Source organism: Giraffa tippelskirchi, chromosome 3 (assembly GCF_054371585.1).
Source record: "Giraffa tippelskirchi isolate mGirTip1 chromosome 3, T2T-mGirTip1v1.2.pri, whole genome shotgun sequence".
NCBI classification, from domain to species: Eukaryota; Metazoa; Chordata; class Mammalia; order Artiodactyla; family Giraffidae; genus Giraffa; species Giraffa tippelskirchi.
Genome location: NC_137277.1, coordinates 36,314,754 through 36,342,719, shown reverse-complemented (window position 1 = coordinate 36,342,719; position 27,966 = coordinate 36,314,754). Strand labels below are relative to the sequence as shown.

Sequence of the window (27,966 nt, the reverse complement as noted above, 5' to 3'; positions counted from 1 at the left end):
CAAGTCCGGGCAAGATGGGCAAGTACAGGATTCGCTTCGCCACCGGAGACTCGCTCTTGGCAGGCTCCAGCAACCTGGTGCAGCTGTGGCTGGTGGGCGAGCACGGGGAAAAGGACCTGGGGAAGATACTGCGGCCGATACGGACCAGGGTTAGTGGAGAAAGTGGGGACTGCGGCGGTCGCGGAGGGGCGCACGTGGCGGGCGCTGGGGCCTCGGCAGCGAGGGACTCCTGGGCATCTGGGGAAGGAGGTCAGGCACACTTACTTACACTGATTCCATCTTCTTCCTCTAGATGGGGTTTCTGGAAAGAGGGATTAATCCTGCCTATAGCAGGGAATACGCAAGGAGGTGGGGTGCCAGGTAGCAAAAGAGAAGGCGAGAGGTCTGGGAGAGAAGCGCTGCACTTCATTGCCAGGGTGGAGGGGCAGAGAGAAGGAGACGCCTGCCGGGCTGAGCCCCCTCGGAGTGGCTTGTTTTTCCTCGCCTCCAACCCGGATTCAGGTCTCTTCCGGGGAGCGGTCGGAGGAGAAAGAGAAGCCCGGCTTCTGGGAGGGTTCTCTGACTCGCTCTCTCCGAGAACCCTGCACCCTGCGTCTGAGCGCGGTCCTGTGCTGCAGGAGGTGCAGCTCGAGGTCGAAGTCTCCCTATACCTGGGGCGCCTCCTGGTGGTGAAGCTGCGCAAGCACAAAAGCCTGGTGGGTTTCGACTGGTTCTGCAAGTGGATCGCGGTCCAGGGTCCCGGCACCCAAGGCGAGGCCTTTTTCCCTGCTACCGCTGGGTGCAGGGCAACGAGATCATCTGCCTGCCCGAGGGCACCGGTGAGGGCAGTGGGAAAACAGGGGGCGGCACCTGGTGGGCTGGATGCTCTGATGTAAGAGGGAAAGGAGAGAGAGATGGAGGGAAAGGGAGAAGGGAAAGGATGGGGCTGAGCAGCTCGGTTGTGGAAGGGGTCCGAGCACGAAGCCTTGTTAACCGAGACCCTGTTCTGTTGCGACCCCTTCCCCAGCCCGGACCGCGAGGGATGATCCCCAGAACCAGTTTAAGAAACATCGGGAGCAAGAGCTTGAGGAAAGAAGGAAGGTGTACCGGTGAGCCCCAGGAAGCCTTTGATCCCTAACAGATCCCAAGAAACCCACCACCCTACTTACACTGATTCCATCTTCTTCCTCCAGATGGGGTTTCTGGAAAGAGGGATTAATCCTGCCTATAGCAGGGAATACGCAATGGGATCTTTCCAGAAACGAGAGATTTCTTGAAGATAAGGATTTAGACTTCAGTCTCTCTCTGGCAAAAGCGTGAGTGCCAGGTTGCTGCTGTTCAGTTGCTAAGTCATGTCCAACTCTTTGCCACCCCATGGACTGTATGTAGCACATGAGGCGTCCCTATCCTTGATTAACTCCCCGAGTTTGCTCAAACTTTTGTCCATTGAGTCAATGATGCCATCCAACCATCTCATCCTCTGTCACCCTCTTCTCCTCCTGCCCCTAATCCTTCCCAGCATCAGGGTCTTTTCCAATGAGTCAGCTCTTTGTATCAGGTGGCCAAAGTACTGGAGCTTCAGCTTCAGCATCAGTCCTTCCAATGAATATTCAGGGTTGATTTCCTTTAAGATTGACTGGTTTGATCTCCTTGATGTCCAAGGGACCCTCGAGTCTTCCCCAGCACCACAATTCGAGAGCATCAGTTCTTCGGCACTCAGCCTTCTTTGTGGTCCAACTCTCGAGTGCCAAGTTAAGGCTGACATCTTCATCCCAGGATGCAAGGTGGGATTCTTTCCTGAACTTCTTGCACTGGCCTTCTCTCCACAGGTTGAAGGACTTGGCCTTAAAGGGGACATTAGATCTCACAAATTCTGTAAGAAGACTGGAAGACTTCAATAAAGTATTCCCACGAGGAAAAACTCCTCTGGCTGATCAGTTATGTTAACCTCCCCAGATCTACTCACATATTTCTAACTCAGGGATCTGAAAGGAGAGGGGAGAGGGATGGAGAGTAATAGGGCAGTGACATCAGGAGCTCGGAGCTTACAGCATCCTCCCACCTGATGTCCCTAGAGCGAGTCCGCAATTCCTGGAAGGATGATGCCCTATTTGGGTACCAGTTCCTCAATGGGGCAAACCCCGTGCTCCTGAGACGTTCCACGAGTCTCGGTTGGTGCTGCCTCCGGAAATGGAAGACTTGAAGACACAGCTGGAGAAAGAACTCCAGGTGCTGTGCTTCATCTGTTCATCCACCACCCCAGCTATCATTCTGGTCTCCTCTTTGCCTCATTCTTCTCTTCCCCCTTCCCTCATTTCCTCCATCAGCACCTGTTTAATCTACACCCTCCTCCATCTATACTTCAGGGTTTCTCAACTTTGGCACTGATATTTTTGGGTCAGATAACTCTCTGTTGTGGGAGGCTGTCCTGTGCATTGTAGAATGCTTAGTGGCATCTCTGGCTACAACCCACTAGCTGCCAGTAGCACCCCCCAGTTGTCTTCAGGCTTTGCCAAACATCTTCTAGGGGGTAACATCTTGGGTTGAGAACCACTGATCTACACCAACTCCTTCTGTTATCTCCTTCTGCTATTACTCCTCTTCCATCTCCACTTTCATCTCTTCTTTCTTCATTAGTTATTTCTCAGCCTTAGGGAAGAGCCCAAGCTTTTGGAGGGAAATAGCAAGAGAGACTAAACAAAGCCCTGGAGACAGCTGGGGCTATGTTTTTTGGGAGGGGAATTCAGATCAAAGAAATGTGCCACATTTGGCTAAAGCCTGAAGGAGGGCGATAAGGGAAGAGTTTTGTTGTGGGGGAAGGGGGTATAAGAAAAACCACAAAGTTCACATCAGAGAGCTCCAACTCTGATGAAAAAGATACTGGACACGGAAACTCTGCATTTAGGGCTTTGGTTATGGGAGAAGTGATTGGCATTTAAGTAAAAGACTTGATGGATAGGGAAAGGAATCAGCCTGACCAATGAGAGAAGCGCAGGTCAGGTCCAGAACTAACCTCAACCCCTTTACCTATCCCTGCTCCCCACCCCCTAGACTGGATCTCTGTTTGAAGCTGACTTCTCCCTGCTGGATGGGGTCAAGCCTAATGTCATCATTTTTAAGCAACAGTATGTAGCAGCCCCTCTGGTCACGCTGAAGCTCCAGCCCGATGGAAGACTCTTACCTATGGTCATCCAGGTGAGAGCACCCAGGTGTCCTGCCCCCAGTCATTGATCTTCCTTACGGACTTGGACACCTAGGTCCTTAACCCCCAACTCTCTCTCCTGCTCTAGCTCCAGCCACCTCGGAATAGATGCCCCCCACCTGTGTTGTTCCTGCCTTCGGATCCCTCCATGGCCTGGCTCCTTGCCAAGACCTGGGTCCGGAGCTCTGATTTCCAGCTGCACCAGCTACAGTCACACCTCCTGAGGGGCCAGATGATAGCCGAGGTTATTTCTGTGGCCACCATGAGGAGCCTGCCCAGCCTGCATCCTATCTACAAGGTATTTTATGCATGCGTGCATGCTAAGTCGCTTCAGTCGTGTCCACCTCTGTGAGACCCTATGGACTGTAGCCCGCCAGGCTCCTCTGTCCAGGGGATTCTCCAGGCAAGAATACGGAGTGGGTTGCCATTTCCTCCTCCAGGGGATCTTCCCAACCAAGGGATAGAACTCGTATCTCTTATGCCTCCTGCATTGGCAGGCAGGTTCTTTACCACTAGCACCACCTTTCAGCATCTCTTAATTCTACATCTGACTGCCCTTCAGATTTCACACTCCTAGACTCTGGAGATGTTTACACATGACCTTGTGGCATGTTAGGTTAGTAGCAATCTCAGTTTACACATACACACACACACACACACACACACACACACACACAGTGCTATGGAAATGCCTAGGATTAAAGAAAGAGTGAGAATGGGTTTTACAAAGAAATTGAAATTTGGGCTGAGGATGTTGTCGGTTGGATAGTAAGGGGTGGGACATTCCAGTCAGAGAGATCTGTGGAGGTACATGGATGATGACTGATATCAGGTATGACTGGAGAGTAAGGTGTGAGTGATCGAAGTGCTGGCTAGGAGGAAAGGGAGGTGGGAGAAGATGAGGGGGAAAGCCCTGTCACTTGGTGGGGAGAAGAATCAAGAGCTCTGCTTGAAATGTCAGGAAAGGGAGTTCCCTGGTGGCCTAGTGGTTAGGATTCGAGCTTGTACTGCCAAGGCCTGAGTTCATTCCTTGGTTGGGAAACTGAAATCCCACAAGTCATGTGGTGCGGCAAAAAAAAAAAAAAAAAAAAAAGAAGTAAAGAAAAGAAAAAGTCAGGAGGGCAGTTAGATATATGAGCCTGGAGTTCTTGGAACAGGTCAGGGTTAAAGGTGTAGATTTCTTTCTTTCTTTTTTTTTTTTTTAGGTAAGAAGTGGATTTATTTTGAGAGAAACACTCTACAGACAGAGTGTGGGCCATCTTAGAAGGCGAGTGTGGCTGAAGGTATAGATTTTGAGTTATCAGAAAACAGACATATCTAAAGTCATTCTGAAGACTAGATTAAGGTGTCCAGGGTTTATAGCTACAGCAGAGAATTTGGCCCAGATATAACTCTAGGGTGTCACAACCCTTATAAATTGAAAGGAGGGAATGAAGTAAGAAAAGGAGCAAGAGGAGAGCTATCTACTGAGGAAAGAGGGAAACAAGTGTGATACCAGGGCAGCCAAAAGGAAAAAATGTTTCAAGAGAGAGGTGTGACTGTGCCCAATGCTGCTGAGAAGCACACATAGTTACAAACAGAGAAGCGACATTTGATTTGTTGATATGGAAGTCATTGGTTAATCCACTGGTTAATCCTATCTCAGAGCAGTGGAGGTGGCAGAAGCCTGATCAGTGTGGGCTGAGCAGAAAAATATCATGTGAGGAAGCAGAGACAATCCTAGGTGACTCCTTTAAGACTTGCGATGAGAAACAGACTTACAGACTGACAGAACGAACTTACGGTTACCAGGGTGGGGGAGTGGGGAGGAATAGTTAGGGAGTTTGGGATTGACATGTACACACTGCTATATTAAAGATGTCCATTGGCAGATGAATGGATAAGGAAGTTGTGGTACATATACACAATGGAATATTACTAGGCTATAAAAAAGAACTCATTTGAGTCAGTTCTAATGAGGTGGATGAAACTGGAGCTTATTATACAGAGTGAAGTAAGTCAGAAAGAGAAACACCAATACAGTATATTATTAATGCATATATATGGAATTTAGAAAGACGGTAATGACGACCCTGTATGCAAGACAGCAAAAGAGACACAGATGTAAAGAACTGACTTTCGGACTATGTGGTAAAAGGTGAGCGTGGGACGATTTGAGAAAATAGCATTGAGACATGTATATTACCATATGTAAAATAGATGACCAATGCAAGTACTATGCATGAAGCAGGGCACTCAAAGCTGGTGCTGTGGGACAACCCAGAGGGATGGGGTGGGGAGGGAGGTGGGAGAGGGGTTCAGGATGGGGGACACATGTACCCTGTGGCTGATTCATGTCGATGTATGGCAAAAACCACCACAATACTGTAAAGTAATTAGCCTCCAATTAAAATAAATTAATTAATTTAAAACAAAACAAACAACAAAAAAAGATGGACAGTCAACAAGGACCTACTGTATAGCATAGGGAACTCTGTTCATTATTATGTAACAACCTAAATGGGAAAAGAATTTGAAAAAGAATAGATACATGTATATATACAACTGAATCACTTTGCTGTACACCTGAAACTAGTACTTTATTAATCAACTATACTCCAATATGAGATAGAAAGTTTTTTAAAAAAGAAGACTTGCTATGAAAGGAGAAGCAAGCAATGAGGATGCTGCTAGAGAGTGGTTTAAGTTTAAGCCAAAGGTTTTTTTTCTTTAGAGTATCAAATACTAAGTGAGAGAGAGAGGAGAGAGAGAGAACGAGCAGGAGTGACATCCCTAGGGAAGGCAAAGAGGATGTAAGGAGTTTGCGTTGGAAGGCAGTAGAGATACTTTACTGATAGGAATAAGACACAGGTGTAAGATAGAATTTCACATGTAGGAAACTTTCTAGTTTTTGTGATGTGAGACAAAGGACTCCTAAAATTCTTATATATTACATGAAACTGTGCAAATAAGTGAACTCCTAAAACCTTTGACCTTGGGTGTCCCCAAGAAGACAGTTCCTCATCTTGCTTCTCCCAAATCTTAACCTGACCCAATACAATCCAACAGGCACTCTCTTCTTTTCATGAAGATCCATCCTCTCCCCTGTTTATTTCCTCTCTCTGGTCCTTTAATCTCCTTTCCACTCATGGGTCCTGGGACCCCTCTTATTGGACTGTGTCCCAATTCTTTCTTCCATAATCAGCTCCTGATTCCACACTTTCGCTACACCATGGAGATTAACGTGCTGGCCCGGAGTAATCTTGTCTCTGAATGGGGAATTTTTGATCTGGTATGGAGAGGGATGGGTAAAGGGGGAGGAGGGTACAAGGATGAAGGAATTCACTTTCCCATTCCTCCCTGAAGCTGTGTGTCCTCCCCCTGATCTGCCTCACAACTGAGTAGCTTCCTTCATAAGGGGCCTGAGTAGGGCCACTGAGTTTGAATCTCCGGACCCTGACTGCCATCCCCCTTGGCTGACATGTGCTGTGTGCTTAGTCGCTCAGTCATGTCCTCTTTGCAACCCCATGGACTGTAGCCCTCCAGGCTCCTCTGTCCATGGAATTCTCCAGGCAAGAATACTGAAGAGGGTTGCCATGCTCTTCTCCAGGGGATCTTCCCAACCCAGGGGTCGAACCCAGGTCTCCCACATTGCAGGCGGATTCTTTACCATCTGAGCCACCAGGGAAGCCCTCAGCTGACATGGCAAACACTAATTTATCTGCTGTGGGTTGCCCTCAGGTGGTGAGCACTGGGAGTGGCGGCCATGTAGACATTCTCCAAAGAGCCACAGCTGGTCTGACCTATCACTCCTTCTGCCCTCCTGATGACCTGGCAGACGGTGGGCTCCTGGGTATGAAGTCTTCTCTCTATGGCCAAGATGCGCTCAGGCTCTGGGGAGTTATCAGCCGGTGAAAGCAACACCAACAGGGAAGACCCAGTGGGCCCTCTGGTGAGAACAAGGGGGAATGCAGATCCAGAAGGTCCTAGGCTGGCCATCTGAGACCCAGTGTCTTGTTCCCTGGGGAGCAGGTATGTAGAGAAGATGGTTAGTCTTTTCTACAAGAGTGATGGAGCTGTGACGGATGATCCAGAACTGCAGGCCTGGTGTAGAGAGATCACTGAGACTGGACTGCAGGGGGCCCAGGACTGGGGGTAAGGCCGATCCTGCCCCACTGACCCTGTGTCAACTCACACCCAGCTGTCAACAATTCACACCTTTTCACAATACTGTAAGTCACCCTAGGGGAGTTTGGGGGGAAATGGATACATGGATATGTACCCCTGAATCCCTTTGCTGTTCACCTGAAACTTACAAGTTTGTTAACTGGCTATACCTCAGTGCAAAAAAAAAAAAAGTTTAAAGCCTAAAAAAAAATTAAGACACCCTACCTCAAGACTCAGAGCTTCCTCCAGAAATTCTAATTCTAATCACTCCTGATTCCCCAGCCCCTTTCCTTTCTCACCCTCTCAAACAGCATTCCCCATCCTTATGCAACTTGCTAAGAATTTCCTCTGGAACCAAATACATTTCCCTTAGTTATTTCCTCTCACCTTTTCCTACCTTCTCTCCCTAATGCCAATGTTCATCCAAGCCCATAAACATGTGAATAAACACTGTGTGTACTAGAGGCACAACCACACACAGGAATTCTTTTCTGTATCCCCAGATATCTTTCACTGCCTGAGATCAACTGTCTCCTGTCCTGGTCTCAAAGTCTCTAATTCTTACCTCACACAAGTTCCCCATCTCCTTAGAGTCCCAAGCTCAGCTCTGCCACTTCATCACCATGTGCGTCTTCACGTGCACTGGTCAGCATGCTTCCACCCACCAGGGCCAGGTAACCTGTTGTGATCCTCACCCCCTGGGGCTCCTGGGAGGTAGAAGATAGGGGACCAAATGCCTGGATCATCAGCCTGGGTTTCTGAGAGGCTCTCCTACCTGCAGCTGGACTGGTACTCCTGGATCCCGAACGGTCCATGCACCATGCAGAAGCCTCCGCCCATCTCCAAGGATGTGACAGAGAAGGATATAGTAGACTCGCTGCCCAGTCTGCACCAGGCCCAAACACAGAAGACCTTCATAAAATTCCTTGGCCGACGCCAGCCTGTCATGGTTAGAGATGGATGCCTACACCCTAGGGAAGAAGGAGCAGTGTTCTTGGCTGAGGGGTCCACGGGCTGAGCCTTTTTGTTCTCCCCTGTCAGGTGGCTTTGGGGCAGCACAAAGAAAACTATTTCTCCGACCCTGGGCCTCAAGCTGTGCTGAAGCAATTCCAGGAGGAGTTGGCTGCCCTGGGCAAGGAGATTGAGGTCCGGAATGCAGGCCTGGATATGCTCTATGAGTATCTTCGACCCAGCATGGTAGACAACAGTGTGACCATCTGATGCCTTCCATACATCATTCCCAAACTCTGCCCTGCCTAAGTACCCTTTGAGTACCCCACCCTCCTTGGCCACAGCCTCTAGTGAACAGATTGTCCCCTAAGCTGTGTGGTGAGTGCTCAGGGATGCTGCATCACCCAACTCTAGGGAATACATAATTAATGGTTCCCACTGAATTTTGGATCCCATCCCTACCCATAGCTGCCCTACCTTAATGTCCACCTAGCCCTACACTTCTTTGTCCTTTATCCCCGTATCCTCTTTCTCAAAGAATCTAGTTTGTATATAAATGAAATGAAAAGATATATAAAATAAATGAAAAGATCTAATTAAATAATAAAGTTGGTTATGCATGGTGAGGGAAGGAGGTAGGAAAAAAGATCTTAGTTTGTTTCCTGTCCTCTCATTCACATTCCAAGGAAGAAAAATAAAGATGCTTTCCTGGAACAAAAATTTCTTCCTGTAATTAAGATATCCTTCAAGGGTTTTCTTAAACCTTTTAAACCTAAATTAGGGAAGTTCTGACTGATTGCCCAAACCATTTAATACCAGCAAAGCTGTATAGGAAACTGTATAAATCAGGGTTGAGAGCAGCGTGGAAGAAAGGAGAAGGCAGGGAGGGCCTATTGGTAGAACTGAGAAATCACCAAGGAAAATAGACATGTGAAATGTATATGTCAAGGGGTTACCCTGGATGACTAGGTCTGTACCTTTGACAGGGGCCAGTGAAATAAATAGGGGCATGTAGGATTTAGAATAGAATCCATTTGAATTCTGCTTATAGTTGTAGGAAAACACATTTTAAGAAAACAGTCCTTAAAAACAGGAGTTGCACACCCTGGAAGATTCTTCTTGTTCTTTTCCACCTGCATCTGTACAGAGACACATGTGGAAAAGAACAAAAATATCTTCTGTATGAAGAGGACTCTCACCAGAACATACTGCTAGGGAGCAGATCAAAATTATACTTCCAATATGAGTTCAGAAAAAAACCTCATGATTTAATCACAACTGTGAAGGAATATCAAAAAGAAGAGGTAAGAAGGGAACTAGGAGAATTATCAGAGAAATGGAATTGAAACTACAATGAGGTACCACCTCACACTGGTCAGAATGGCCATCACCAAAAACTCTACAAAAAACAAATGCTGGAGAGGGTGTGAAGAAAAGGGAACCCTCCTATACTGTTAGTGGAATGTAAGTTGATGCAGCCACTATGGAGAACAGTATGGAGGTTCCTCAGAAAACTAAAAACAGAATCATCACATGATCCAGCAATCCCACTCCTCAGCATATATCCAGGCAAAACTCTAATTCAAAAAAGTACATGCGCACTATTCACAATAGCCAAGACATGGAAACAACCTGAAAGTCCATTAACAGATGAATGGATAAAGATGTGGTACATATACACAACGGAATACTACTCAGCCATAAAAATAATAAAATAATGCCATTTTCAGCAACATAGATGCAACTAGAGATTATCATACTAAGTGAAGTAAGTCAGAAAGAGAAAGACAAATATCATACAATATCACTTATATGTGAAATCTAAAATATGACACAAATTAACCCATTGATACCTCAGATATGCAGATGACACCACCCTTATGGCAGAAAGTGAAGAAGAACTAAAGAGCCTCTTGATGAAAGTGAAAGAGGACAGTGAAGAAGTTGGCTTAAAGCTCAACATTCAGAAAACTAAGATCAGGGCATCCAGTCCCATCACTTCATGGCAGATAGATGGGGAAACAAACAGTGGAAACAGTGGCTGACTTTATTTTTCTGGGCTCCAAAATCACTGCAGATGGTGACTGCAGCCATGAAATTAAAAGACGCTTACTCCTTGGAAGGAAAGTTATGACCAATCTAGATAGCATATTAAAAAGCAGAGACATTACTTTGCCAACAAAGGTCCATCTAGTCAAGGCTATGGTTTTTCCAGTGGTCATGTATGGATGTGAGAGTTGGACTATAAAGAAAGCTGAGCGCTGAAGAATTGATGCTTTTGAACTGTGGTGTTGGAGAAGACTCTTGAGAGTCCCTTGGACTTCAAGGAGATCCAACCAGTCCATCCTAAAGGAGATCAGTCCTGGGTGTTCATTGGAAGGACTGATGTTGAAGCTGAAACTCCAATACTTTGGCCACCTGATGTGAAGAGTTGACTCATTGGAAAAGACCCTGATGCTGGGAAAGATTGAGGGCAGGAGGAGAAGGGGACAACAGAGGATGAGATGGCTGGATGGCATCACTGACTCGATGGACATGGGTTTGGGTGGACTTAGGGAGTTAGTGATGGACAGGGAGGCCTGGCGTGCTGTGGTTCATGGGGTCGCAAAGAGTTGGACACGACTGAGCAACTTAACTGAACTGAAACCCATTGATGAAACAGAAACAGACTCACAGATACAGAGAACAGATCTGCACTTGCCAAAGGGGAGGGTTTTGGGGAAGGGATGTAGCAGGAGGTTGGTGTTAGCAGATGTTAGCTATTATATATAAAATGGATAAACGACAGAGTCCTACTGTACAGCATGGGGAACTATAGTCAATATCCTATGATAAACTGTAATGGAAAGCATATTAAAAAAGAAGGTATATATGGACTTCCATGGTGGCTCAGTGGTAAAGAATCCACGTGCCAATGCAGGAGACACAGGTTGGATCTCTGATCCAGGAAGAACCCACATGTTGCGGAGCAACTCAGTCCGTGCACCACAACTACTGAGCCCATGTGCTGCAACTACTGAAGCCAGCGTGCCCTAGAACCAGAGCTCTGCAACAGAAGTCACCACAATTAGAAGCTTGCGCACCACAACTAGAAGCTTGCGCACCACAACTAGAGAGCAGCCCCTGTTCACCACAACTAGAGAAAAGCCCAAGTACAGCAATGAAGATCCAGCACAGCCAAAAATAAATAGATATATAATCATTTTTAAAAAACAATATATATATATAACTGAATCACTTTGCTGTACAGCAGAAATTAATACAATATTGTAAATAAACTATACTTCAATAAATAAAATCAATGGAATATGAAAAAAAAGAGTTAATTAAGAGAACACAGGGTAGGGGGAAGATCAGGAGCACAAAAAAGAAAATAAAAATATTTAAGAAATATATATATATATATATAAAGTAGGGAACTAGCAGAATTCTGGGAAGAAACACAAGGCAAAAGAAAAAAACATGGAAGAAATATAAAATTAGGAAGAGCAAAACAGGGACTAGACATAGAAAGCACAGTATAAAGGTTAGAAATCTAAAAGCTAATAAAACATAATGCAAACAAAAATAAAGATGAAAGGTTTAGAGGGAAAATACACAATGGGTATGAATGACTGAGAGTAAAGAACAGACAGATTAATTGCAATTCCTAGAAAAGAAACAATGAGATAGAACAATGGAATAGAATACATATGTTAAATGTATATAATGGAAGAAATCTCTCTTGAAATAAAAATCTACATATTGAAAGGAAAAATCAAGTACCAGTGAAAACTGACCTAGAATTGTCAACTCAGAGGTATATCCCTAAAGTTACTGGATTTTAAAGATGAGTAAACAATCCTGTAGGCAGAAGGGCAAGAAGATCAAGTCACAGTAGTCAATGCCAAATAGCAGTGGGTCTATCCCTTCAAAATATTCAAGGAAAAAGTGAGCCAAGGATTTTTCCTATCTGTGAATTCTTTTTCCTTTCTTTCTTTTTTTATTGTGTTAAAATAGACATAATATAAAATTTGCCACCTTAACCATTTTAAACTATTGCAGTTCAGTGGCATTAAATACATTCACGCTGTTGTGTGGACATCACCATCATCCACTGCTCTCTTCATCTTATAAAACTGAAACTCTATAGCCATTAAACAATAATTCTATATCCTACCCTTCCCCCAGACCCTGGAAACCACCATTATACTTTCTGTCTACATGATTTTGATTCTTCTAAGTATTTTGTGCAAGTGGAATTATATAGTATCTATCTTTCTGTGGCTTTGCATGAACCCTGACTTCTCCATTTATTCATCTTGAAACTGACTTTTTTAAAATATGGGGACTTCTATGGTGGTCCAGTGGTGAATAATCCACCTGCCAATGCAGGGGACACAGGTTTGATCCCTACTCCGGGAAGATTCCACATGCCACAGGACAACTAAGCCTGTGCATCACAACTACTGAAGCCCACATGCACTAGAGTTCAAGCTCCGCAACAAGAGAAGCCACTGCAATGAGAAGCCTGTGTACTGCAAGGAAGAGTAGCCCCCCTTGCCACAGCTAGAGAAAGCCCACTCGCAGCAACAGAGACTCACCGCAGCCAAAAATTAATTAATTAATTAAAATAAAATTTTAAGATATGGTGTGAAATAATGGTCCAATTCCATTTTTTTCCCACCTGGATAATTAGTTATCCAAGCACTGTTTGTTGAGAAGTCCATCTTTCCCAACTAGGTTATAATGCTGACATAAATCAAGTTGCCATGTATGAATGGGACTATTTCTGGCTATTTTATTTCCTTTATCAGTTTGTCTTTCTCTATTCCACACTAACATAATTACTACATTTTTATGATGAACATAGCCTATTATTTGAAAATACATATTCATTTAATTTGTCCTTAAGGGTACTTTCACTTTTCTTTGACTTCTGGCCTTCCATATAAATATTAGATTCTGTTTGTGAAGTTCCATAAAGAAAACCTGTTGTGATTTTGTTGCTGTTGTTGCTCTGGGTCTTATGTTGCTGTGCACAGGCTTTCTCTAACTGAGATGAGCAGGAGCTGCTCTCAAGCTGCGATGTATAGGCTTCTCACTGCAGTGGCTTCTCTTGTTTCAGAACATGGGCTCTAGAGCATTTAGGCTTCAGTAGTTGTGGCACTCGGGCTTAGTTACCCCTTAGCAAGTGGGATCTTCCTGAACCAGGGATCGAACCCATGTTCACTGCATTGGCAGGCGGATTCTTATCCATTCGATCACCAGGAAAGTCCAAACCTGTTGTGATTTTGATTGACATTGTACTGCATCTACATGACTTTTTAAGTCTTAAGCTAACTTTGTACATTTGAGATGTATCTAACCCAGTCATTTTTTATACTGCTGAATTTAATTCGTTAACATTTTGCAATTTTTACCTCTATGTTACTGAAAGAAATGCCTATAATTTTCTTTTCTTAAGCAATCCTTCTCTGATTTGGTCAAGGTTTTAACTGCCCAGTAGAGTTATTTGGATAGTGTTTCTCTTTCTGTTGTTGTTGCTATTTTTGGAAATATCTTATCTAAGACTGGAATTATCTTTTCCTAGAATATTTTACACAACTCTCTAAAACTTCTAGGTCTGTTTGAGTGTGTGTGTGTGTGTGATTTTTGTTGCTGTTGTTTTGTTTGCTTGTTTGTTTTGGTAGGAAGATTTTTAACTATATGATAAAATTCTTTAATAGTTTAAAATATATTTAGATTTTCTATTCTTGAGGAAGATTTAGTTCTACTTTGGGAATCTGTCAACACTTCATCAAATTTATTATCATTTTGTATTTAAAATATTGTTTTATTTATCAATTACCCTCGGCAGCAAAGGACACAAGACCAGAAATGAGAGTGTAGACCTTCCCTATGAATACCTAAAGCCCAGCTGCATAGAGAACAGCATCAGTATATTAGCCCCAATCTATTCCCTTTTCAAAGACCTCAGACCACCATGATAGTTAGAAAAAGGAGAAGAAAAAATCCATAAACTATCAGGGAGCTGAAACAATGAATTAAAAATTTTAAGATAATCATTAGGAATAAAGATACATTTGATAGGATCAATAAAGTAAAGAACTGACTCCTTGAGAAGACTAACAAAACTGACAAACTTCTGTCAAGACTGGTCAAACAAAAAAAGGGATGAAAGTATAAATAAATACTTCTAGCGATGAGAAGAATCATGTTAACAACGCTAAACCTGTTCTTATAACAATTGATATAAACATAGATAAAGGACATGGAATTTCAGTCTCTGATCCGGAGATAAAGACGGTGAGGGGTTTGGGGAGGATGAGGAAGGAGAGGGGGGCCTTGTTAACAGAACATGAATTTCTGGGACTCTCACTTAAAACTTTGATACACACTATTTACAACAGCTCAGTGGTAAAAGAATCTGCCTGCCAATACAGGAGATGCAGGAGACTCTGGTTCGATCCCTAAGTCAGGAAGATTCCCTGGAGTAGGAAATGGCAACCTACTTCAGTTTCTTGCCTGGAAAATTCCACGAACAGAGGAGTTTGGTGGGCTGCAGTTCATGGGGTCACAAGAGAGTCAGATACGACCGAGCGACTGGGCACAGCACAGCACATTTACAACAGCCGAGACAAGGAAGCAACCCAAGTGCCCATTAACATATGGTTGGATTAAGAAATATCATATATATATATTTTTTCTTCCCAATATACTCAGCCGTAAAAAAAAAGAATGGGGCTTCCCCGGCAGTGCAGGGGACGTGGGTTTGATTCCTGGTCAGGGAAATAAGATCCTACATGCCATGGAACAACTAAGCCTGTGAACTGCGACTACTGAGCTCACACGCTTTGGAGCCTGTGAGCCACAACTAGAGAGTCCGTGTGCCACAACAAAACAACAATAACAACATAATACAGTTAATAAGGTAGAAACAGACACATATGGCCCATTAAAAATCACCCACTGCTGCCAACCTTTCAACAACTCAGTCACCATCTCATCCAGCAGGAGGTGGAGTTTGAGCTTAGAACTTGCCTTCTCAGAAGGATAATAAAAGACAGTCTCAGAAATAAACTCTCAGAATTTTTTCACTGGTCATAAGCTTTTCTGGAGAAACTCTGTGAGGTAAAGATTAAAAGAACTTGAAGACTGAGTTTCAGAAAAGGAGTGGATGAAAGAAATTAAAAGACTGAGTCTGAGTTTATGAGTATGGGCATGACTGGGCTGGAGTGGAGAAAAATTGAGTTAGATGAACAATGGACATTTACGTGAAGAAATTAAGCAGACAATTGGACCAGGATTACTGAGACCCAAATTAAACTATCAAGACTGAATGTGAGTAGGCCAAGGACTCACTCCAGTCTTCAAATCATTCCACCATAATAAACAATAAGGTCCTCCTGCACAGCACAGAGAACTATATTCAGTATCTATGATAAACCATAATGAAAAATAATATGCTAAAAAAAATGTACATATATATATACACATAACTGAATCACTTTGCTCTATAGTAGAAATTAACACAACACTGTAAATCAACTATACTTCCAAAAAAAAAAAAGCCCACCATAATCTGCCAGGAGAATCTGGTACAATCATTCTTCTTTTACTGACAAAATCTGCCCAGGCATCATTGGACATAAGAGGCTCTAAATCTTTGTTAATGTTGATTCCTGTATGAACTCCACACCCCTAATTTTCCCATCAATCATCTTTCTCCCCTCCTTTTATACCAGGCTCAAACCACCTTCAGCAATCCTGGTCACATTCCTTTGATGTGACTTGGATCAGTTCTTAACTCTTACTCTATCTGTACTCATGCAGGGTGGTACTGTTGCACCAAATCCAGGTAGGCACTCACACTGGATTCTCCGTGAATGGTTTACACTGCCGTATGTGACATGGTGGCCACCTGTAAACAGTAAGAGAAAGGGTCAAGGGTTGTAATGCTAAGTGTTCTCTTTGAGCTAGAAGCTCTAGACTGGAGGTCACCATTTTGTCTCCTCTCTCCGCAACAGCCAAACAGCAGCTCCTGTTATTCCACTGCTGCCCCCTAGAGGGCTCTCTATTTAAACCGTGAACAATAAACTGAGGAATTAAAATGTGTGGTTCTAGAGCGTCTCATCTTCAGACCAGGTAGATGGGTTACATTTTTCACTATGTGGACTGGCTGAAATCGAAGCAACAGTTCCGATTACTTAAAAAGAGGACCGCTGACACTTAACTGGATAAAATGTTACAGCATGAACACCAGACGTAGCAAAATGATGAAGTTCCAGCAGCAGGCTCTGAAAATTATCAGGGATTCCTAGAGCACTCCCTCTTTTCTATCCCTGCTACAGTTACTCTCGGTTGGTTTTTGTTTTTGCTTTTGTTTTAAACCTATGTTGTATAAGTAATGTTTTTTTTATTCTTTCCTAATGTGGCTTATTTTTATTCTCTGACTTTGTGGAAAAAAAAATTAAGCTCCTTTGATATTTGCTTATTTTATTGGTTTTATTTTTAAATGTTTTATATGTATTCTTGTTTCTCCATCTTCTACATTATCAATTTGTGTTATTTGCTTCCTTCTACTCTCTTCATGTTTAAAGCCTTCTACTAATCTAAGATTTTAATAATGGAGAAAACTAGGGTGTGTAGGTACGTGAAAACTCTCAGTACAATCTTCATAATTTTCCTGTAACTCTAAAATCAATCTTAGAGTTTATTTTAAAGATTAAAAGATTGGCAAGGGTATACAACAAACTATTTAAAACAGAAGTCATCATCTTAATAATAGACAAGGTGGACTATGAGCCAAGAAAGCAAGGTTACTTTAGAAAGCTAAAGGGTACAACTGGCAATGAAAATATAACAGTTATGAATACTGATTTTCCAAATAACATAAAAGTAACCTTTATACAGCAGAAATTACAAGATAAGCAAGGAAAAGGAAACAGAAACATGCTAATAAAAAGGAAGCTTTAGGGACTTTCCTGGTGGTCCAGTGGCTAAGACTCCATGTTCCCAGTGCAGGGAGTGGGTGGGCCTGGGTTGGATCCCTGGTCAGGGAACTAGGTCACATATGCTTCAACTAAAAGATCCTGTATGCCACAACTAAGACGCAGCAGTCAAATAAATAAATACATTATTTTTTTTTTTAAAAGAGGCTTTCACATTTACTTGTCTCATCCAATCCAAAACAAGTTATAATATTTTAAAAAGCTAAAAACAGAGTGACTCTAAACAATATAATTAACATAGTAGACCTTACTAATATATAACAAACTGCATCCTGAAAGTGGAGGACACTCCATTTTTTCAAGTGTCCAATCATATTTATGAAAATTCATCATATTTAACACTTAAGGACTATTGCAACCCCCTACCTACAGAAATAATGCACAAACTATCCTATAATAACATTGCAACAAATGAATTTAATAAGAAAATCAAAGAGTCCTCTCTATTTGGAAGTTTAAAAATAAAACTCTCTTTCTTTTTTTTTTTCATTCACCCATATTCCTATGGGCTATTTATTTATTTATTTGACTGTGGTGGGTCTTCACTGCAGCGTGTGGGCTTCTTGTTGCAGAGCACGGGCTTTAGTTGCCCTGCAGTATACGGGATCTTAGTTCCCCAGCCAGGGATTGAACTCGAATCCTCTGCATTGGAAGGCTAATTCTTAACCACTGGACCACCAGGGAAGTCCCAAAACTCTCTTTCATATAATTATTGGGTCAAAAGGAAAACATACCCCAAACTAAGGAATTAATGGAAATAATAATAAAAATAATGTAAAGAATATATACCAGAATCTATGAAATGCAGTTCAAGTAGTACTCAGAGGAATACTTAATCATCTTAAATACATATTTCAAAACAAAATGCAGAAATCAGAATTCCTCTTTAAAAATTAGAAAATAATAACAAAATAAACTAAAGGAATGCTGCAGAAAGGAATAAATGAAAAAACAAATTATAATAAATTTTAGAAAACAAGAAAAGCAGAACTACTATATAAATCTAAAATACTTTTTTTAAAAGCAAATAACTCATTAGCCCAAACAAAACTGAGGAAGTGAGAAGGTGCAAATACAAAAAAGAACAAATGTGGAAGGAAATAAAGAGATAGAAGATATTCAAAATACACAGAAGGAGAAAAAGTGGAAGCAGTGACAGATTTTATTTTCCTGGGCTCCAAAACCACTGTGGACAATGACTACAGCCAAGAAACCAAAAAATGCTTGCTCCTTGGAAGGAAAGCCATGACAAAACTAGACAATGTATTAAAAAGCAACGACATCATTTTGCAGATAAAAGTCCATATAGTCAAAGCTATAGTTTTCCCAGTAGTCATATATGGATGTGAGAGTTGGACAATAACGGAAGAATTGATGGTTAGGAATTGTGGTGCTGACTCTTGAGAGTCCCTTGGACTGCAAGGAGATCAAACCAATCAACCCTAAAGGAAATCAACCCTCAATATTCATTGCAAGGACTGATGCTGAAGCTGGAGCTCCAATACTTTGGCCACCTGATTCGAAGAGCTGACTCATTGGAAAAGACCCTGATGCTGGGAAAGATTGAAGGCAAAAGGAGAAAGGGGTAGCAGAGGATGAGATAGTTAGATAGCATCACTGACTCAATGGACACGAATCTGAGCAAATTCCAGGAAACAGTGGAGGACAGAGGAGTCTGGGGTGCTGCAGTCCATGCGGTCGCAAAGAGTTATGACTTAATGTGAGTTAGCGACTTAACAACAAAATACCATAACTGACTTTGCTCAACATCATGCAAATAAATTTGAATTGAATGATAACTGTTTAGTAAAATAGACTGTTTTCAGTCTAGAACTTTTCATGTATACTGTTTTGGTTTTCAGTGAGTATAAATTTCCTTTCCAGGAATTCTAAATGGTTCTTTTACATGTGCTGGTTAGCAGGGAGCTAGAGTGTTGTGGAGAAAGAGAGGCAAGTTTTCAGCCTGTGTAGTCAGGCAGCCAGGAAAGGCAGGGATGCACAGAGTCCAGATTTCTAGGGGAATAATGTTGTAGGGGGCATTTAACCTTGAAACACCAGCATGCAACTCCTAATCTGAGCCAATACCGTCAAAAAAAGGATAAAGTGGTCTTACGTTGGAGCACTCCCTGACTATTCCAGAAGCCAAAGCAAACACTCTCTGGAAGAAAGCTTCTTCCACATACTAAGATCAAGCAATGCCTAGGAAATCCCTTGGATGGAGGAGCCTGCAGTCCATGGAATCACAAAGAGTCAGACACCACTGAGCATGCAGGCAATCAATCAAATCAATGGATTCACAAAGATTATCAACTATATAAGGAAGCCAGCCACTATGAGTAAAAATCAGAAGTAGCAAGGAAAAAAACAGAGTTAGATTCCAAGGGGATAAAGCTGTTAGAAGCAACAAATACAGGGCTTCCCTGGTGGCTCAGGTGTAAGGAGTCCACCTGCTAAAGCAGGAAACATGGGTTTCATCCCTGGTTTGGAAAGATCCCATATGCCTCAGAGCAACTGAACCTGTGCATCAGAACTACACTGAGTCTGTGCTCTAGAGCCTGGGAGCTGCAACAGAAGAAGCCTGTGCACCGCAGCTGGAGAGTGGCCCCCATTCACCACAACTAGAGAAAAGCCTGCGTGCAGCAATGAAGATCCAGCACATCAAATAAATAAATTAATTAAAATTTTAAAGTGACAAATACAGAATATAGAACACACATACACATAAGAAATGTTAAAGAGTAAAAAGAGTTGATTTACAAATGAAAGCATATAAAAAGATGATCAAGATTGAATGGATAGATCAGGAAAAAATATATTCTAGAAATAAGAAAAAACAGGATTGTTGAAATTAAAGTCTTAAAGGATGGCTTAAAAAGCAGATTTGGGACAACTGAAGAAAGGATTAGAGAATTAGAAGATTTGTCAAAAGGATATATCCAGAATATGAGAAAAATAGATATGGAAATGAAAAATATGAAAGATTTAGAGACATGGAAGATAAAATGAGAAGGTATACCATAGAAATAACTGAAGTTTAGAAAGGAAAGTATGGTTGTAAGAGACAACAGAAATATTTTAACCAATATTGGTTAACAGTATTCTAGAACAAATGAAGCATTAAAACTCACAGATAAGTGTATCCCAAAGAGAAAAAAATGAACATAAGTTGATAACCAGAAACATTGGAGTAAAATTTCAGAATACCACAGATGAAAAGGTCCTGAAAACAGCCATAAAGAATGAAAGATCATCACCAAGGGCAAGACTTAGCATGACAACAGAAGTCTCAATAGCAACAATGGAAGCCAGAAAACAATGGGATTGGGTATTTATCACACTGAAAGAAGGCACAGGTGAACCAAGAAATGTGAACACGCCAAAATGCAAATGTATTTTCAAACTAAAAAATAATAATAAAGAGGAAATTTACTCCTAAAAATATACTGGAAAACAACTTCTGGAGTCTTCCATAGTGGTCCAGTGGCTAAGATTCTGTGCTCCCAGTGCAGAGGGCCAGGGTTTGATCCCTGGTCAGGGAACTAGAGGAGAAGGCAATGGCAACCCACTCCAGTACTCTTGCCTGGAAAATCCCATGGATGGAGGAGCCTGGTGGGCTGCCGTCTACGGGGTCGCAACAGAGTCGGACACGACTGAAGCAACTTAGCAGCAGCAGCAGCAGCAGGGAACTAGATCCCACATGTTTGTATACCACAACTAAAAAAAGACCCTGCATGCCACAATGAATATTGAAGATCGCACATGCTGCAACTAAGACCTGGTGCAGCCAAATAAATAAATAAAGATGAATGTTAAAAAAAGAAAAGAAACAATGGAGGCCAAAATAAAGTAGAATCATATTTCTTTAAGGGCTGAGAGAGGGAAAAAAAACCCTGTTAACTCAGAATTCTATATCCAGCAAAAAAAAAAAACCTGGAGGATGATGATGAAATAAAGACATTCTCAAATGAAGAAAAACTAAGAGAATCCATTGCCAACAGAGCTGCTCCAAAAGAATTGCTAAAAGAAGTTATTCAGACAGAATGGAAATGATATGAGCAGGAAACTTGGGTCATTGGGAATAAAGAACAACAGAAATTTTAAATATCCTCTCCTAGTGAATTATTCAACATGTTTGATGGTTGATAGCAAGTATTATAGCATCACTAGAGCTTCCCAGGTGACAGGGTGGCAAAGAATCCACCTGCCAATGCAAGAGACATGGGCTGGATCCTGGGTCAGGAAGATCCTCTGGAGGAGGAAATGGCAACCCACTCCAGTATTCTTGCCTGGAGAATCCCATGGAGAAAGGGGCCTGGTGGGCTACAGTCTGGGGGGTTGCAAAGAGTCAGACACCACTAAGTAAGCACACACACACACACACATTATAACATTATAATGGGTTTCAGTCTATGTAGATGTGATATAACAGGCTGATCTCTGATTCCATCTGCTTCTCTGAAAGCAACTGTTTCTCCCTCTGCTCAGCATGTCTTTTCTCTGCCATGTGGCTTCTAGTTTTTTTGTGACTTCTGTTTCCTATGGTCATCTTGGCTTCTCTGGCTTCTCTCCATCTTTGATGCTATGGCTACTGCCTGATTCTCTCTGTGGTTTCCATACCATCGCTGCCACCACAACTACACACACTCACTCACTCACATCAAAGCGAGAGACTGGCCCTGTTCCTTCTGGTTTGGTCAGTAGTTCCACTCAAGTGTAACTCTTAGGGGCCTAGACAGCTTATGATTTGCCTGTGGCTGAACAACAGTTTCATTTTGTATAAAGTAAGAACAGCCAGAGCTTCCCCTCAGCACAGGCTGTGGATAGACTATTGCCTTCTAAGGGGATGGCAGGCATGATGGCTGCCAGGTGGAGTATAGCTGCACTAAACTGTTAGTCTGAGAACCATGTCATGCACTTTCACCCTTCTAGGCCTTTATATGGTCTATTCTTTCTTCCTGGAATGTCTTTTCCTCTTCTCTGCTCAGAAAACTTTAAAACCCAGCACAAGTCACTCCTTTTCCCCCAAGTCCTCCTTGCCCATTACATCCAACTTACATTCAAGCATTTAATATGCTGTTTGACCCTGTCTATGCATTTGTCTCCCCAAGCATTTGGGATTCAGGAGATACTCGTTGGTATTTTCATTACCAAACATGTTCATTCATACATTCAGTTAGTCATTCAACAAACACTAATTAAATGTCCACTGTATATCAGTCACTGTAACAGGTATTAGGATGCAAATGTGAACAAGGTAGATAGAATCTCTCTCCCCTTGGAGATTAGTGTGTGTTGCACCATGTGGCACATAGTAAATGCTCAATAACTTATTTTGAATTGAATTGCATGTGCCTATAGTTCTTCTACCAAAGAACTTTTGGCAGGTAACTTTTGACCTTTCTCAGACATCAAAGCCTTACACATGCAAAGCAGTGGACAGTAAAGTGGGCCATGAAGTACCCATCTACAATTTCAAGAGGTTCTTCAAACTTTTTTTTAATCTTTTCTTTTAGCGTTTATTTATTTGGCTGTGTCAGGTCTTAGTTGCAGCATGCAGGCTCTTCCTTGCAGCGCGAGGGCTTCTCTAGCTGTGTCGCATGGGCTCTAAAGCACTTGGGCTTAGTTGCCCTGCAACATGTGGGATTCTAGTTCCCCAACCAGGGATCGAACCTGCATCCCCTGCACTGGAAGATGTCTTCTTAACCACTGAACCACTAGGGAAGTCCTGGTGCTTCAAACTTGACTTAATCAAAAACTAACTTGATCACATTTCCCAATCTTTCTTTACATGTCCCACATCTCTGTAAATGACACCATCATACACCTACTTGCCCCAGTCAAGAACCAGGGAGTCATACTGGATCAATCTCTTTTGCCATCTCACCCTCTTCTCTGCCCTCTCTCTCTCCTTTCTCTCTCCCTGCCATCACCAATGGAACAACAGTCTTGACAATGCCACTTCCTTAGCATCTCCTTCACCCTCCCCCATCTCTATTTCTCCTAACCCTGCCTGGTTTCTGGTCCTTATCATCTCTCACCAGCACTCCAAAGAACTATTGTCATGGGTCTCCTGTTTCCTTTGCAACCACATCACTTGTCTCTTCCTGGCCCCAACCTCATGGATTTCCCTGAAATTTCAGCAGCATCCTGGAACTCGTGCTGCCTATTTGCCCAGAATGCCTACCTTCTCCCCAACTCTCCTCCATCTCTGCCAACCTGGCAGATGCCTACTCAAATTTCAAGACTCAGTTCAACTTGCTCCCCATGGAGTCTCTTCTGTCTCCCCAACATAAACTGACCCCTCCCTGCCTTGTGCGCCACATCCTATACAGAATTCATTCTTCACAGTAGTACATGCTGCTGCTAAGTCGCTTCAGTCGTGTCCGACTCTATGCGACCCCATAGACGGCAGCCCACAAGGCTCCACCGTCCTCGGGATTCTCCAGGCAAGAATACTGGAGTGGGTTGCCATTTCCTTCTCCAGTGCATGAAAGGGAAAAGTGAAAGTGAAATCGCTCAGTCGTGTCCGACTCTTAGCAACCCCATGGACTGTAGCCTACCAGGCTCCTCTGTCCATGGGATTTTCCAGGCAAGAGTACTGGAGTGGGGTGCCATTGCCTTCTCCCACAGTAGTACATAGTTACATTTATTTTTTTATCATTTTGTTTCCCCCACCAGGCTAGGAACTCCTTGAGGGCACAAATTTAATATTCTTAATGCCTTGTGTGTAATAAGGGCTTCCCAGGCGGCGCAGTGGTAAGAATTTGCCTGCCAATGCAAGGAGATGCAGGAAATGTGGGTTCTGTCCCTGGGTGGGGGAGGGGTGGAGGAGGAAATGTCAACCCACTCCAGTATTCTTGCTTGGAGGATCTCATGGACAGAGAAGCCTACTGGGCTACAGTTCATAGGGTCACAAAGAATCAACATGACTGAGCACACACGCATATAATAGGTGCTAAGTAAACATTTTGTGAATGAATCCAGTAAACAAACAAAATACTTTCCTATCTTTACCCTTCTTTTTTGTGAAACAAGCAACCAGTCCTGGGGAATTTCCCTGGTGATCCAGTGGTTGATAAGAATCTGCCTGCCAATTCAGGACATGGGTTTGATCCCTAGTCCAGGAAGCTCTCACATGCTACAGAGCAACTAAACCCAAGCGCTGCAACTAGTGAGCCTGCTCATCACAAATAGAAAGTAGCCCCCGTTTGCCTTCAACTAGAGAAAGCCTGCGTGCAGCAATGAAGACTCATTGCAGCTAAAAATAAATAATAAATGATATTAAAAAATTACTAGCAATGCAAAGAGGCAAGAAAATATTACCAATAATCAGAAGAAAACAGAATCAATGGAAACAGACCAGATATGACAGAGATGATGGAATCAGAAGACAAGGGCTGTAAAACAACTACTATAAGTATTACAATAAGATAATAAACAGAGAATTAAAGATACAAAATAATCAAATGGTAGATCGAGAGAAGATAAATATAACTACAATAAACATTTCACGAGACACATGGACTCACAGATTTAATAACACCCTCTTCTGTGCATAATAGGATAATAGAGTGATCACGTCTCAAACATTGCTAGTGGGGATATAAATGGATATCATCCTTCTGAAAGGCAATTTGGTAACATCTAACAAGATCACAGGCTTCCCGGGTAGCTCAGACGGTAAACCGTCTGTCTGCAATGCGGGAGACCCAGGTTCGATCCCTGGGTCAGGAAGATCCCCTGGAGAAGGAAACGGCAACCCACTCCAGTACTCTTGCCTGGAAAATTCCATGGATGGAGGAGCCTGGTGGACTACAGTCCATGGGGTTGCAAAGAGTCGGACACAACTGAGCAACTTCACTTCTTCAACAAGATCACAAGTGCATCTACCCTTTGAACCAGCAGTAATGTTTCTGAGAATTCATTATTCAAATCTACTTGCACACAGGCAAAATAATGTGAGGGGAAGGTTAATCATCTCCTTGTCTGCTTTAGCAAAAGATTGGGGTAAAAAATCTAAATGTCCATCATTAGATGACTGCTTAAGTACATCATAGCAAATTCATTCAATGGAATATTCTACAGTTGTAAAAAGAATGAGGAAGTACTCTGTTCTGATATAAAAAGATTTCCAAAATACAAATTTAAAAGCCAAAATTAAGAATAGTGTGTTTAGCATGCTCTCTTTACAGGCATTCATTTTGCTGGCTTGTTCATGAGAAACTCTAATCATATGAGAAATGAATACCATGGTCTCCAGGAAAGACGTGTGTAGGAACTAGAAAGATTGGAACAGGAAGAAGGTTTTCATTCTCTACCTTTCTATTTATTCTAAAAATTGAAGTGAAACTAAAGCAATTATAAGTGCTTAGAGACAGGAGGTATTAGTACTATCTTATAGGAAATGATTTGTCTTTAGGGGTCCAGAAACATAAAAATATCCATGACCTTTTCCCCACTAATTCTTCTCTTGGAAATTTACTCTCCAGAAGGAATTCAATAGGGACTTCCTTGGTGGTCCAGTGGTTATGAATCTGCCTTCCAATCAATGCAGGGGATGTGGGTTCAATCCCTGGTGGAGGAACTAAGATCCCACATGCCACACAGCCAAAAAAAAAAAAAAGAAAGTTGAACTCATAGAAACCAAGAATAGAATGGTGTTTGCTAGGGGCTGGGGGATATATATATCTAATGTATAACACAGTGACTATAGTTGATAATGCTGCATTGTATGATTGAAATTTATTAAGAGAATAGAACTTTAGTGTTTGCACCAAAATAAATTTGTTGTTGTTGAGCAGCTCAGTCATGTCTGACTCTTTGTGACCCATGGACTGCAGCACACCAGGCTCCTCTGTCCTCTGCTCTCCATGGAGTTTGCTCAAACTCATGTCCATTGAGTTGGTGATGCTATCTAACCATCTTATCCTCTGCCGTTCCCTTCTCCTTTTCCCAAATAAATAAATAAATGATAAATATGTGAGATGATGGCTGCGTTAACTCAATTATGGGAATCACTTCACAACATACATGCATAATCAAATCATTACAGTGTACACTTTAAATCTATTAATATTAAAATTTTATTTATTGATTGTATTTCAATAAAGCTGGAAAAAAATATTTGGGAGCCAAAGTACTCTTATGGGGGTTAGCCACTTCCATATTCTCTGATATAGCTTATTGTACATGTGTACCATTCTCTCATTTGCTTGCTAAATATGGCATGCTAGATTTTTTTCTTCATGCCAAAACAATTCATGTCCATTGCAGAAAATGTAGGTAATATGGATAAACAAAAGAGAAGAAAAAAAATGATATGAAAATCACCCAAAATTCTACCACCCAGTGATGTTACCTTTTTGTACACTTCTTTTCCATGTAACCAGGGAGGAGACCTACAGTGCATATTCCTCCGTCTAAAAGAATTTCCCCTCTTACAGCCCCTGCCTTAGTTTATACCACATAACTCCATCCCACAGGTCACCAGGATTAGACACCCTCCCTGTATTAGTCAGGGTTTAGTCAGGAAAGCAGACGCCACCCTGGGTTTTTCAAACCAAATAAAGGAAATTGGTTCCACAGGAAATGGAAAAGCTGAGAAGCCAAACACAGGATGGTGAGGAGACTGAAGGTTAGCAACTGGCCAGAAACAACTGCCGCTCTAGGCAGAAGGGACGGCAGGAGAAGGAGGTTTTATCAGAGCACAGAGTTCGGGGCCAGTCAGAAGGAGCTAGAACCAAGGAGGGGGATTTCCAGGGAGCTGGAATCACAGAGGCAGGGTCTGTTTGTTGGGGAGAGGAGACTTCTTGGGAGAGAAGTAGCCACAGTCAAGGACCTCACAGGAAGAAAGAAAGGGGGGGAACTATCCCAGCCTTTTCCCCCCTCCTGTTCTCCAACCATCCGTCTTCCCTTGGCCAAACTTACCTAGAAGGCTCTGGGCTAAGGAGCCTGAGGAGTGATGGGGAAGGGGACAAGGGAAGGGGGATGGGAGTGAGTACAAATCGGCAACTGGCCAGCAATTGTCTAAAAGCAGCCAATCAATGGGTTAGCCACGCATCACCTATGTAGTATTCTTTTTTTTTGAAGTTAATTAATTAATTTTGGCTGCACCGAGTCTTAGTTGCAGCTTGCAGGATCTTCCATCTTCCTTGTGGCATGTGGGGTCTTTAGTCGCAGCATGTGAACTCTTAAGTCCCACACCAGGGATCGAACCCGGGCCCCCTGCATTGGGAGCATGGAGTCTTAGCCACTGGACCACCAGAGAAATCCTACCTATGTAATATTCTTACCAAAAAGGTTTAAGCTGAATCTAATCAAGAGGAAATAATCAGGCAAATCAAATTGAAAGAAATTGTGCAAAACAGCTGGCCTAGACTCTCTAGAAAGTCAATGTCACAAAAGATGAAAAATAGCCAGAGAACTTGTCTAAATTAAAGGACACTGGGGAGACATGAAAACTAATTTCTGTGTGTCCTCATTATTTGAATACTGGCTCCAAAAAAAATCATATGTCAATTGTGGAAGTAGGAATCTGAGTAGCAGATTAGATTACAGTTGTATATAATTGCTAAACTTCTTGAGTGTGACTGTTTGACTGTGGTTATGCAGGAGAATGCCCTCGATCTCAGGAGATATACCAAAGTATTTGATATCTTCAACTGACTGCATACATATATACATGGAGCAAGAAAG

General features: G+C 42.5%; 1 protein-coding gene and 2 long non-coding RNA genes across 3 annotated transcripts in view; 1 reads left to right on the top strand and 2 right to left on the bottom strand.

Moving 5' to 3' along the window:
* The window catches only part of LOC145541703 (uncharacterized), a 109,059-nt gene that overhangs the window by 34,066 nt on the left and 47,027 nt on the right, over positions 1 to 27,966 (bottom strand). The window lies entirely within an intron of this gene.
* Positions 15 to 8,548, top strand: LOC145541698 (polyunsaturated fatty acid (12S)/(13S)-lipoxygenase, epidermal-type-like). Its single transcript, XM_081578870.1, is given in 16 exon segments — positions 15 to 149; positions 618 to 756; positions 759 to 818; positions 1,007 to 1,088; positions 1,173 to 1,295; positions 1,809 to 1,921; positions 2,055 to 2,141; positions 2,144 to 2,208; positions 3,031 to 3,174; positions 3,270 to 3,479; positions 6,366 to 6,452; positions 6,902 to 7,071; positions 7,193 to 7,343; positions 7,903 to 8,001; positions 8,109 to 8,276; positions 8,369 to 8,548. Coding segments are annotated over 16 exon segments (2,013 nt in total).
* On the bottom strand, positions 17,400 to 19,184 carry LOC145541704 (uncharacterized). The gene is made up of 2 exons (XR_014079225.1): positions 18,459 to 19,184; positions 17,400 to 17,940 (listed from the first exon to the last, which is right to left on the bottom strand). It is a non-coding gene; the product is annotated as an uncharacterized LOC145541704 (long non-coding RNA).